This window comes from Pan troglodytes, chromosome 3 (genome assembly GCF_028858775.2).
Source record: "Pan troglodytes isolate AG18354 chromosome 3, NHGRI_mPanTro3-v2.0_pri, whole genome shotgun sequence".
Lineage (NCBI taxonomy): Eukaryota > Metazoa > Chordata > Mammalia > Primates > Hominidae > Pan > Pan troglodytes.
Genome location: NC_072401.2, coordinates 41,815,504 through 41,829,772, shown reverse-complemented (window position 1 = coordinate 41,829,772; position 14,269 = coordinate 41,815,504). Strand labels below are relative to the sequence as shown.

Here is a 14,269-nt window from a genome sequence, read left to right as displayed (position 1 = left end):
CTCCATAAAAATCCCAGTTTCAATCCCTCTGTTTCAAGAGTCTGAAGATATACTGGGTTGCTGGGCGTGTGGAGGTGCTGGGAGGATGGACCAACCAGAAAGGGATGAAAACCCTATTCCCTTGGCCCCACGCCTTCCCCTCTGCATCTCCATTTGGCTGTTCATGTGTACCCTTTATCAGATCCTTTAGAATAAATCCATAAATACACGGATGCACCCCGGAGTTCTGTGAGCCATTCTGATAAATATTCAAACCCAAGAAGGAGGCCATGAGAGCCTCCAATTTGTAGCCAAGTGGACAGAAGTTGTGGATCACCTGAGGACCTGTTATTTGCAACTGGCATCTAAATGAGGGGTGGGGGCAGTCTTGTGGGACTGAGCCCTTAACCTGTGTAGTCTGTATTATCTCCAGTTAGTGTCGAGATTAAGTTAAACTTTAAGATAACCAGCTGGTATTGGAGAATTGGTCATTACGAGGGATAAAAACCACACATTTTTGTGACCAGAGTGTTATGAAAGTATAAAGAAAGAAAAAACTACTTGTTTTTCTCTATAAAGATGATTTTCCCTTTCCCTCAACCTATTCTTAAGTAATAGTCAATTAATATTATATCTCCCCAATTAACTGTCTCCCAAGACATAACAGTATCCTCATTTAACCTCTTATTAAATCTTGGAGATTAAATCTTCGTTGGTTTTACATTTACTCGTACACTGGTTTACACTGTAACTTAACTGCTCTGTGTGTGTGGGTCCAGTCCCCAAGCACATCATAAAACTTTTGAAGATCATGTCTTACATTCTGTTTTTATGCCTCTTGGTGCCTAATTTGGTGCTATGCAGCACATGGTCGATAGCCAACAATTCCTCCATGTGATAAAATGTCTCCACACAAAGTTACACCATCAATCCTCAACCTGTCCTACAAGACTAGGACACATCCATGACACACATCTCATGCTGAAATCATGACAAGAATCTAAGGCCAGACCTCCTTCTGACAAGCAGCTCATTTATCAGTGATGATAGAATAAGTGTTTGCCAACAGATTTCTTATCTTTGGAAAATCATTTCAGCAACACAGGAACTGAGACAAAAATCCACTAAGACATTCTTTATTGGTCACTTATTTGTAGATTAACATACTCACACTCTCATTTCATGACAATACGTTTGCAAAACAAAACTTTTAAGTTCAGTTCTATGACTACTAGGAAGATGGAATTTGTAATAGAGAATCTTACACTTGAAGAAAGCAAATACATCCATCCTTTGGTCTCCCAGTCTTTAGGGATGGGTCTGTTGTTTATACAAAGTGTGTGTGTGTGTGTGCGTGTATGTGTGTGTGTGTCAGAAACACAGAGAGAGAGATTAATATTGACTAAGACTGGGAGAAAGTTAAAGGCAGTCATTGATGATCAGGTGGCCTAGGTAGAAATCTTATAACTTGGTCTCAATCTATTCACCAAGTGTTTCTATAGATGGATTATTTGCTACACCAGTGTCCAATGAGTGAAATACAAAGACAAAGGGTCTTCAAGAAAGCTCTCAATCTGGTACAAAGATGGGACAAAGAGGTAGAGCTCTATAATAGCACTAAAGTGGAGTTGTGTATGGGTACTTAGCAGCCAGACAAGAACCTATTAACACTGCCTAGAAGGTTCTGGAACAGCTTCCCAGAGAAGAAAACCACAACAGACTGGATGGATGGGAGAAAATGACATCACCACAGAGGTCAGGGTTATTGTTTTCAAAACAATCACTCTAGTCCCCAAGCTCTGCCAGCCAAAGTTCATTATTCACACATGATCAAGTTTGTAAGGGACCCAAATTTTCTTGCCCAGTTTTTGATCACAAGCTAGATGAGAGAAGCTAGAAAGTATAATCCAAATGCCTTCATCCCGTGGCTTGCTGGCAGCCCGAGGGAGCGAGCCACTGGGTGCACAGTGACACAGAGTTGCAATGACTATGTCATATTCATAATTGACTTTTGGACTATTTCCAAAAACAATAATAAGAACAGCCAGTGGTACAGGGTGCCAAGCAAGTGCCAGATGCTATGCTGAGTGCTTGACTGTATTCTCTCACTGGAATCTCCTAGAAACCTCAAGAAGTAGTAATTTCTCTGTTACATAGATGAACAGGGGAAAGTTAACATTTAAGTGCCTGCTATGTTCCAAACACTGAACAAAGAATTTTATACATATTTTCAATTCATTTTATCCTCAGAACAATCCTATACGGATTTTTACAATTATGATCTGTTTTTATAGATAAAAGTAAACTGGGGGACTCAAAGAGGTTAGGTTACTAGCCTTAGGATACATAGGAGGTAAATCTAGGATCTGCTCCATCTACTAGGTTGAACCCTAGGAAATCACATTATCTGACTATTTTTTGGTCTATTGACACAATTTCATAGGATTTAATGAAGGAATTCCAAAATCCATTCACTTTCCACTATACTCTCTCATAAAAGGGTTTGAACTGGCTTTTGTTAAATATATGTCCTTAGATAGTAACAAAAATGGAAGAAAGGAGTGGGGAAAATGATAAGCAAACCAGAGAATAAGGGAGAGCATATCAGTAAGAATCAAGGTAAGAAAATAAACACAGTCATACACTCACTGAAACTTGGCTTTGCATTTCTCTATGCGCAAGCTACAAATAGCCATGAAGAGTATCTGCATACTGCCATTGCCAGGGAGCATTTGGAAATCTGAAGGTGAGTATGGGGTTGTTCCCACAAGTGGGAAGCACCACTGGCTTGAAGTGAGCAGGGCAGAGGAGGTGAATTATCTGCAATGAGTGGAACTGCTCAGATGCAAAAAGGAATTGTTCTGATGACATCAATAGCATCCCTGTGGAGATACAGGAGCTCATCAGTTTCAAAACCTACCTAGGATGTTTGAACAGCTCCACAGGGATCCCATTGACTGGGGCTCCCCTAGACCTCCTGGAAGAATAAAGAAACACTAGGAAACTCAGAATGAAGAGATATCAGGGCTAATGCCAGAGAAGCAAATATTAACCCCAACCCCTGGAAAGAAAGGTCTCAAGTATGCAAAGACAGACCCTGAGGTTGGACAGAGCTGAAAATGGAGGGGCCTTATTCTAGGAGACAGCAAATGGTTGTGAGGAGAAACTCAACTGGATAGCTCCAAGGTCTCCTGTCCACTCTCAGAGAATTGGTGCCAAGTTATTCAGTAGGGGGTACTATAAATTAAAAGGAGAAAGTACAGACTACTCAGAGGATCACCTGTCTAAGATTTGCTCAAAGAGCTGTCATTGGGAGAGAGGTCTCTCTCGCAACTCCAAGTGCTCGGAGGCAGAAGAGTTGGGAAACGTGGCAGCCACATCAGAAAAATGGCAGCTCCTGGAAGCATCAGCCCAAACCCCTAGAGAGGGAGGTAAAAAGGCTGGGAGGAAGCTCAGAGCAAGAGCAGTTATCACTTGAGGGCTGAGGGAACCGACTGGTAGAGGACAAAGCCTGCTTCTCAGGAAAGAGGCTTTTCTCTGGCAACACTCCCAAGGAAGGAGTGATCTATAGATTTTGGTGGCCTCAGTTTTACCTCACCAAGGTAACTCACTCCGTAGTTTAGAGAGGAGAGGGATAAAGGAATGGACTCCTGACATGACAGGTCTGAAAACTTAAGTCCCTCCAAAGCATCCTTCTCTGAACACACCCCTATGTAAGTCTAACCAAGGCCTCAAAGAGACCTAATAAACCTTTCACACCACTCTTAAGCTCACCTTTTCTCCACTAGAAGTTCCGAAGGCTGTCTGTCCTGGTTGGATGGAAGAGTCCCTCAGCGGGCCTGTTATTGGTTTTGTTGGTCTAATAGTCATTCCTTCTTCTTTGATAACAGCTTCTTAATTTCCACTTGAGCAACTTTCCCTCCCCAACTCTCCAGGAATAGTAGGGCAGTTGTAGGGTAGGGCAGACTGTGGAGAGGGCCCATGCTACGTCCTGGCTCCAAGCAAGGGCAAATCCAGACCTGGCCATTCAGTTAATTCCGAGATGAGCACCAGGCCCAATTCAGGTCAATAAAGGGCAGGCACCAGGACTTCTACTGGAATTACTCCAAAAAAGTATCTCTTTTTTCCTGCTGGGATTGCAAAGCTAGTAAAATATAAGCTAAAAGCTAATAGTAGCCAACTTTGTCACCTTATGAGAAAACTTACCCAAAGACAAAGCCAATAAAGAAGAAAGCAGAGGCAAGAGATGGATGGATGGATGGATGGATGGATGGATGGATAGACAGACAGACAGAAGAGTCAGATAACACAATTCAAGCATGGTTATATAGTTATGTCTGTACCTGGGGGGTGTGTGTGTGTGTGTGTGTGTGTGTGAGATTTACCTCCGTGCTTATTCACATAAACCAATCACATCCCATTTTTGTTTAAACTGGTTTCAGCTGCATTTCTATCACTGACAATAACAAAAATTCTCACTAGCAAACTTCAACTCAATCCCCTACCCGACCACCAAAAAAACCTCATCTTTAAATGTAGACCTAACTCATTTTGACACATCTCTACAAGTAGGAAATGAGGAAAGCGAAAAAAGAATTCTATACCAGTATGAAAAAAAGCTCAACATCACGGATGATTAGAGAAATGCAAATCAAAACCACAATGAGATATCGTCTCAAGCCAGTCAGAATAGTGATTATTAAAAAGTCAAACAATAGATGCTGGTGAGGTTGCAGAGAAAAAGGAATGCTTTACACTGTTGGTGGGAATGTAGATTAGTTCAACTACTGTGGTAGATAGTGTGGTGATTCCTCAGAGATCTAGAAGCAGAAATATCATTTGACCCAGCAATCCCATTACTGGGTATATACCCAAAGGAATATAAATCATTCTATTATAAAGATACAAGCACGCATATGTTCATTGCAGCACTATTCACAATAGTGAAGAATGGAATCAATCCAAATGCCCATCAGTGATAGACTGGATAAAGAAAATGTGGTACAGATACACCCTGGAATACTATGCAGCCATAAAAAGGAATGAAATTATATCCTTTGCAGGGACATGGATGGAGCTGGAAGCCATAATCCTCAACAAACTAACTCAAGAACAGAAAACCAAACACCACATCTTCTCACTTATAAGGGGGAGCTGAATGATGAGACCACATGGACAATAGGGGGAACAACACACACTGGGGCCTGTCAGTGTGGCAGGGGGAAGGCACTGGGGGAGGGAGAGCATCAGGAAGAATAGCTCATGGATGCTGGGCTTAATACCTGGGTGATGGGTTGATCTATGCAGCAAACCACCATGGCACACATTTACCTATGTAACAAACCTGCATATCCTGCACACGTACCCTGGAACTTAAAATAAAAATTGAAGGTTTTTTTTTTTTTTTTTAAAAAGGATTCTACACCGGGAGATGAGAGTGAAAATGTCATTGATTTTAAACCCGCCTTCCTGATTCTAAATTAAGATTCCCACTAAAGATTTAATACAGTGGACAAGGGAATTAATTTGTCTTCTATTGTTTTCTATAATTCAGTAATTGTGCCTCATCACCAGGAAAAGGGTATTTTCCAGTTACTTTCATTTATACTTTAGAGACAAAATATAAGGAAGCCTGTCCCTTCTCTAGAATGACCCCACCAAAAAAACTGAAATATTTCATAGAATTATCCCTAAACAGGCAACATGAGAGCAGAAGAAACAAAAGAAGGGCTGGAATACCTCTGTCTCCTTTTGATGTGGCGACTAGATGACTTATCTCTACAAGGCTTATCAATTCTTGATTTCAGCATCAAGCAATACCAAAAAGTGAGGGAATCTTTTCGGCCTTCTAAGCCAATTACACCACTTCATGTTCACAAATAGAAATATGACTTTCATACAGCTCTGGTCAAAAGACATGAGATTCTAAAACACTTAAGAATTCATTTCCTTAAGGTTCTTGCAGTGAATGCTTCAGATAAGATAGAAAATGGTAAGCCACTAGCAGGCTCTTTCTCATCCACATATATCTATGCTTTCAAAGAAATAATCTTTACTATGACTAACTTAAAAATATTGAAGGTTCCTTGTAGAACTAACTCATGTGTGGTCTGTACTTTTCTCAGGGGTTAAAGAAAATCACAGTGGCCATTAATGGTCTTTCTTGTGCAGAGTTCTTACCTGAACTCCCCAGTGACCTCACCCGGAGCCCCCTATGCTGAAATATGTCATCTCCCGGGGTGATTTTGATGATCCTCAGTTTCCATCATTCATGCTGCCTGTAGGTGCCAGTTTTTTCTCTCTCCTGCCTCTGTAGTCTTTAGTCCAGGTCCACCTCTCTCATTTGTCTCCATCTGGTCTCAACCACTCTATCGAAAACTGAAACCCCTCCATCCTCCACTGACCCCAGCCTCCTAACCTTTCAGCTCTCTCATGCCCTCACTTGTATTGAACCTGCCTTCTTAATCCAAGTGGGACTACCAGGCCCTTGATGGTTACACTCTTCTAGTGCCTGTCTGTCTCTTAAGTCTTCACTGGAAGCTCCTTCCTTGGGCAGGTGTGCCCAATATAGTCATATTGGTGATTCTGTCCAAACATTGGCCAGGGCAGGACATCTGACCTTGCCAAAGGTGAACACTAAGATAAAGCAAGAATTGGAAAATAATATAAAAGCAAACAGAAATATGAACCATCTACCTATATGAACACAAAAGCTCTAAAATCTTTTTCCAGTGGACTGACTTTAAAATCTTAGATGTTCTATATTCTGGTTGTATTTGTAAAACAGGCCTGCTATTATCACTTACCTCATTCGTTATCTATAGAGAATTTTTTAGCAATTAAGGGTAATGTAAAAGTATGGATGCCAATGGATTGGTGATACTCAAAAAGAGGAGGGAGAAAAGCTCTTTTCTTCAAAAAGACACAAGAATGACAGCTAACAAATGTAGAAAGAACAGAATTAGAAAGTCACCATTGTGCAACTCTCAGTGTAATGACTGATTCAGGAAAGTATCATCAATAGATACTAAAGCCATTGGATGAAAGATCTGGGGATATCAAGTTATTTCCACAACTTGAGTATCTTTCACAGATGACAAAAGAGAAAAGGCATATTAACAATGCATAAATCTTGGGGACATCACCTTGACCAATTATCACTCATAACATTACCAGCAATGGGACAAACCCTACTATGTCCCATGCCAAGAACATCACCCACGTGGTCTTGCTATAACTGTCTAACCTGGATTTAACCATGAGGAAGAAATTAGAAAAATCCAAATGTGAGATATATTCTACAAAATAGCTGGTCTGGAATCTTCAAACATGTTAATGTCATGAAAGACACAAAAGACTAGATGGATTGTTCTAGGTTTAGGGAAGCTAAAGAGGCATGGTAACCAAATGCAATGTGTGACCTTTGATTAGATCTTAGATTTTTTTTTTTCTTTTTTGAGATGGAGTCTTGTTCTGTTGCCAGGCTAGAGTGCAGTGGCACAATCTCAGCTCACTGCAATCTCCGCCTCCTGGGTTCAAGAGATTCTCCTGCCTCAGCCTCCCGAGTAGCTGGGACTAGAGGCATGCGCCACCACGCCCAGCTAATTTTTGTATTTTTAGTAGAGACGGGGTTTTGCCATGTTGGCCAGGATGGACTCGATCTCTTGACCTCATGATCCACCCACCTTGCCCTTCCAAAGTGCTAGAATTATAGGCTTGAGCCATCGCTCCTGGCCAGATCCTAGATTTTTAAAAAATCAGTATAAAGGATATTACTGGGGATACTAGCAACATTTAATTCTGGACTATGCTTTAAACGTTACTATATTATTGCTAAATGCCTTGAATGGTTACGGAGGATAATGTTCCTGTATTTACAAGATCCACCCTGCAACATTTAGGAGTCAAGTTTCATGATGTTTGCATCTTACATTCAAATGGTTCAGGGAAAAAGAGGCATATATACACATGAAGAGATAAAGCAAATATGGCAAAATGATAATAATTAGTATATTGAGGTGCAGGGTATATGGATATTTATTATATTATTCTTGTAACTTTTCTATAAATTTGAAATTGTCCAAAATAAAAAGGTGGGGGAGAAAACTTGTAAAGAGACTCCTGGGAAAACCTTTTGTAAAATGTTATTTAATTTACCCAAATAGCATTTTGCACTGCCCAAACTCAATTTCTTAACTTTACAAGGATAAACAATTTACATCTAAAATTAATTCCACAGTCCTTTAGAACTGGCAAAGTTTCTCTGTAAAGGACCAGATAGTAAACACTTTAGGCTTTGTGAGCCACATATAGACTCTTGTTTAATTTAGTTTGGTTTACAATCCTTTAAAAACGTAAAAAACATTCTTAGCAAGAAGGCCAGTTAAAAAAAAAAAAATAGGCCAAGGGCCATAATTTGCCAGCCCCTGATCCAGATATAGATATAGTCTATAGACTCTTATCTAAATAATAAAATCAGAGTCAGGAACACAAGTCAGAAAGTTTCTTTTCTGGAGTTATTTCAAAACAGGCCGGTGTATGTGCAGGGAAGTAGAGAATATTATCTGCTAATGACTCCAACCTGGGAGTAGCTTCTTTAAAGACTAACTCTCTGCAGCCCTCCTTTTTGACTCGTAAGTCATCAAGGACACTGTGCCATATATGATTAATATTTCTAACAGCATAACATTTGTCACATATTTGTGGCTCTGTCACACTTTGACCCCAGCCTCTTATTAAATACTCAGAAGAGGGTTCACACCATTTAAGCATTTAACCTCTGAAACTTCAACTACACACACACACGGCAAAAACAACAGAGGAAGAGAGACATGAGTATGGCAAAAACACATCTACTGCCATTCCACTGGGCACAGGCACTGTATTTTATACTTGCTATTACTCTAAGTTATACATTTATGTATTAGTATTCTGGCATGGGAGTTGCATATTCAAAGCCATATGGAGTAAGAGATGTCCCAGGGTGATTTTGAGGGTATTCCATTTCCATCATACATGCTGTATGTAGGTGCTCGTCTTTTCTCTCTCCTGTCTCTGTAGTCTTTAATCCAGGTCCACTATTCTCGTTTGTCTCCATCTGGTCTTGACTGCTCTATCGAAAACTGAAACTCCTACATCCTCCACTGACCACAGCCTCCGACCCTTTCAGCTCTCTTGCCCTCACTTGTATTGACGCTGCCTTCTTAGCCCAAGTGGAACCACCAGGCCCTTGATGCTTACATTTTTCTAAGACCACCAACCACATGCAGTCCTTCTTTGTCCTCTGCCCAGCTGAGACTCAGTGGTTCACCCTCTGCACTGCCACCTTCCCCAAACTTAGGTCTGCAGGCACTAATGCCCTCTCCTCTCTCCACCTGCCAATCTCTTTCTTTTCTCTCCCATTAAAATCCCAATTCTAGAACAGGGCAGTGATTAAGAGCAAGAGCTAAGGGATCAGACCTCCTAAACTTAATTTTTTTTTTTTTTTTTTTTGAGACGAAGTTTCGTTCTTGTTGCCCAGGCTGGAGTATAGTAGCACGATCCCAGCTCACTGCAACCTCCGCCTCCCAGGTTCAAGCAATTCTCCTGCTTCAGCCTCCCAAGTAGCTGGGATTACAGGCATCCGCCACCAAGCCCAGCTAATTTTTTGTATTTTTAGTACAGATGGGATTTCACCATGTTGGCCAGGCTGGTCTTGAACTCCTGACCTCAGGTGACCCATCTGCCCCTGCCTCCCAAAGTGCTGGGATTACAGGCGTGAGCCACCGTGCCCGGCCAAACTTAAATACTTTTTATCTGTGTGATCTTAGCCAAGTTATTTAATCCTTTGTACCTCAGTTACTTTCTCTGTAATATAGGTATAATAATATTCCTTAGAGACCACAGTTAAGTTTGAAACCAGGCTGGTCAGGGGAAACCAGACCCCAGGACCAGAAGGTATCCTTCTGTTTGATGAAAATGATGAAGCTTTTTTTTTTTTTCTTTAGACTCCTACAACAACTCAGGAAATTTTTAGTGAACAAAGATGCTGGTGTCTCTACACAGTTGCTACTAACATTTAGAGTGGATTCAACTCAGACAAAAAGATGAGCATTTGTTGAACAAAAGAAAGAATTCAACAATGCTGCTCATGTATTTGCCAACTGGGATAACACTGTTCCAAGATACCAACTGGGCTTCTATTTTGAATAACACAAAACTGGAAAGCATCAAATAATTTTTTAAAGCCTATATACTATAAAAAGCCCAATTCTAAGAAGAGCCAAACTGCTTAGTTTTCAAAATTTGAAATTGTAGAGAGTCCTCATATTTTTTTAATGTTTCTGTGGTGTGGGGTAGCTATGAATTAGACTCCTAATCACTGGCATCCACTGAACTCTCTCCGGTTCTAGAGAGTGGTACAGTCTTAGGCATTCTAATCTAATCTCCAAAGACAGGTGTTTGACACCTGTGTGGCTCCACTGTCTGGGAGCCTTCAACTTCTAAAATCCTCCATGCTGAGTGTTCCGGCTTTTGGCCCCCGCCATCAAACGATCCCACATTTTCAACAGAGCAAGTCCCCCTTTTTGCTAGATTGGCCTTGGGATACAAGTCCCAGAAAATACACCTGCTAATCTCAGTCTGTAGCAGCCTAATAGTCTCAACTTACACAAAACCTAGCCATAAGGGTGAGGAAGAAAACTCTTCCTCCCTTGTCCCCAGTCACCATTGCATGCAGCTCCTGGGTCATGGTTTTGGTTCTCATTGCTCTGCAAGTTCCATGCCTAGAAATTTGTGTGCATTTGGTTTCTCTGGCTCCTGACCCAGCTTTCTCTTGAAGGACCTAGCGGAGGTTCATGCTACTGGCTTTCCTTGCCTCTGGCCTCCTATGTGGTTCATTCCACTTTAGCAAACTCTTTGCGGGGGCTGCTAGCTAGAGTCCCACTGGGGAAACGAGAGCTTGATCCCTAGTCCTCAGACTCCAAAGCTCATGCTCCTTCAAATACACCAGTGGGTCTAATCCCCTGTGATTAGAGGATTTAGACAATTTCATCCTACCTACCTGGGCATGAGAATATAGTGGAGAAGTGGATGCCTACAAGAATCTCTGGAGCAAATGTTAGGTAAACAAAATTGGAACAAAGACCCACTTCAGTTGAACCAACATGGTCTGCATGAATTAGATCAGATTTTGGCTAGTCTGTTAATATCAGGAGAGGGCTAAGCCCAGAATCATGGGAAAAGCAAGTGGTAGAACAGAGGGAAAGAGTTCAGAGCCTGACTGGCTTGCATCCACTGAGCTTGCATCCACTGAAGTAATTGCAGCTTGCCTAAGAGTTAAGCTCTGATTTAGATGTAATAATGAGAAAAGAGGTGGTGAGGGATATACAAGTAGGGTGGAGAGACTTCGTAGGAAAGAGAATATGGAAACATCAAATAGAAGATACACATTTTTCTTTGAAGAAAGAAGAGCAGTGGGGAGGCAGAAAAAAATGCTGACAGGAGCTGTGTTGAGAGGTTCAACAAAATAGTCAACATTTGTACAGTGCTGCATAATCTTTGAAAGTGCCTCACTCACTCTATCCTTTTGAAGCTCATAAAAAGCCTACAAAATAGAGTTATAAATTTTTTATTATGATTTTAGAAAAAAATGAGACTTGGGGTGATTAAATGATTTAGGGGTAAAGTAAGAACATCAATCTCTAGTCCACAGGCTCCAAACCCACACTCCTTCCGTGTCATCATTGGATCCCAAGCAATATTCTGAAAGTTGCCAAAAACAGGAGTTTATTCTATGTGATTCCACTGAAATCAAGTATAAGAGAAGGCAAAATAGATGCTACTGTGATAGAGATCAGAACAGTGCTTGTCTCCAGGGGCTTGAGATTGAGTGAGAAGGGGCATGAGGAAACTTTTTGTTTCATATCTTGATTAGGTTACATACATGTACACATCTTTCAATACCCATTAGATTGTACAGTTAGGAGCTGTGTGTTTCATTGTATGTATATTTCACCTCAATAAAACAAAAATCAGTATTGAAATCACAAAACCTGTTAAATAAATGCAAATTTTGAAATCTTGAAATTTACGTCTATCCATAAATCTTGAAATTTATGTCTTTATAAGTATGAAGGCTCTGCTTATTTTGTATCTAGAGCTACTTCACAGGAGCCCTGAATTCTTTAAAACACAAAAATTAAACACTGTAGTTATTGTTCACATTTAAATTTTGCCAACAGCACAGATTAAACATATTCGAAATACACCAGTGAAACAGGCAAAGTGAGGAGCATTACCTGGCATGTTTTAAGATGTTGTAAGTATATAGAAGCACTGTTTTATTTTGGCACAAGCTGCTTTTGTTTGGGATTTAAAAGGGGAGAAAAGTTTTACTTTTACCACAATTAGGTCCACCCTTACAATTACATGGGCTCAAATTGATGCACAGTGAAAGATTATTGGAGCTGAACAGCAGCTACCAGATGCTCTTTCTCTGTCTTGTTTGCAGTTGCCACAGTCCCCACCACTCCCTACTGGCACACCAAGGCTCCCACACTGACTTGTGTTTCTTGTCTAGCCCAGGGATTTTTTGAGTTTCAGATTCAAACTGTGAATAAATTCAAAACAAAACACTAAAAGTCTTACAGCCAAACTGGATAGTATTAATGATGTTTTTTGAATAAAACCAACTGAATATAGGCTATACTTACTCGCAGAGGAGGATTCCATTTTCTAAACCTGTCCGAAAATCTTTATCACCAAAACTTCTGCCAGTTACTTGCTGCAAAAAAGAAAAGAAAAAGAGCACATAAGTTTTTCTTTTTTAATCAAGAAGTCCAATCATATATATATGTGTGTGTGTATGTGTGTGTACATATATATAACTATGTATGTGTATATATGTATATGTGTATGTATGTGTATGTGTATGTATGTATATATGTATGTATGTGTATATATGTATGTGTATGTATGTATATGTGTATGTATGTATGTATGTGTATATATATGCATGTGTGTATCTATATAATTATATATATATATAATTTTTTTTCAAGAATCTTGAAAAAACGGGTGGCATTCCAAGAATGGGAAAATCTGTTAGGCCTGAATTTCCTTCCCATGTGTAGCTTTGCCTAGATCAGCTAAAGTTAAATTTAGACCATTTCTTTGAAGCCTTTTTTTCTATTTACTACCTTAAACAATATCTACCCTTCTTGATAAGAATTTCTTACTTTTGGGGGTTTGGGCACAATAAGTCAAGGCCACAGTCTCTTTCATCCAGAGGATCCACCCCATGCACACTTTCAAAAAAGCCTGGGGAAAGCACACCTGAGGATAAAGTCCTTATTTACTGAAACCTCCAGGGACTGAGGGAGAAGAGGATATGGACGTCTAATCTCAAGGGACTAACATCAAGATGGGAAGATTAAAGCCAATATCCATTAACAATATGGCATAAAAGAGAAAAAATTAAAAGCTGGGAAAGAATAATTGTCTGACAGCACAGGATTGATAGCCACTCTTGGTGCCTCTGGCTCTCAGCAGCCCTGTGGCCTAGGCACCAGGGAGACATTTGTTCATGTGTTCATTCAGTAAATATGTATTGAGCACCTAAAATATACCAGGTAAGTATACAGGCATCCCTCAATATCCATGGGGGAATGGTTTCAAAACCCATCTCAGCTACCAAAATCTGTGAATGCTCAAGTCTCTGATAAAAAATGTGTAGTATTTGCATATAACCTATGCACATCTTCCAGTACACATAGAATCATCTCCAGATTACACTGCATAATATAATATAAATGCTATATAAATAGTTGTTACACTGTATTGTTTAGGAAATAATGACAACAAAAACAGATGCTTTTTTTTTTTAAATATTTTTGGTCCACAGTTGGTTGAACCCACAAATGTAGAACTCATGGATACGGAAGCCTGACTTGACTATAAACCCTAAAGCAACCTCTAAAATAGCAAAATAAAGTTATAGCTAACAAACCAAGAAAGGAGATAAAATTGATCATAAAAAATACTAACAATTTAAGAAGCAACAAAAAAGGGAAAGGGGAACAAAGAACAGAAGGAGCAAATAGAAAAACAATAGATTATAGACTTAAACCTGACCATGTCAATACTTACCTTAAATATAAATGGTTTAAACATCCCCAATTAAAAGACAGAGATTGTCAGAATGGCTGAAAAAGCAGGATCCAACAACTATGTACTGTCTACAGAAATGCACTTTAAATATAAAGACACAAAAAAGTTAAATAAAAGAATAAAATAAGATATACCATGATAA

General features: G+C 39.9%; 1 protein-coding gene across 27 annotated transcripts in view; it reads right to left on the bottom strand.

The window, feature by feature from the left end:
- The window catches only part of LIMCH1 (LIM and calponin homology domains 1), a 340,384-nt gene that overhangs the window by 192,870 nt on the left and 133,245 nt on the right, over nt 1-14,269 (bottom strand). For all 27 annotated transcript variants that reach the window (XM_063808788.1, XM_009447566.5, XM_016951474.4 and 24 more), the window contains exon 2: nt 12,672-12,742. Coding sequence is in view for 25 of the 27 variants with exons in the window: in XM_016951474.4 (XP_016806963.1) it covers nt 12,672-12,742 (71 nt within the window). In the remaining 2 variants the exon portion in view is untranslated. The remainder of the gene's footprint in view (nt 1-12,671; nt 12,743-14,269) is intronic.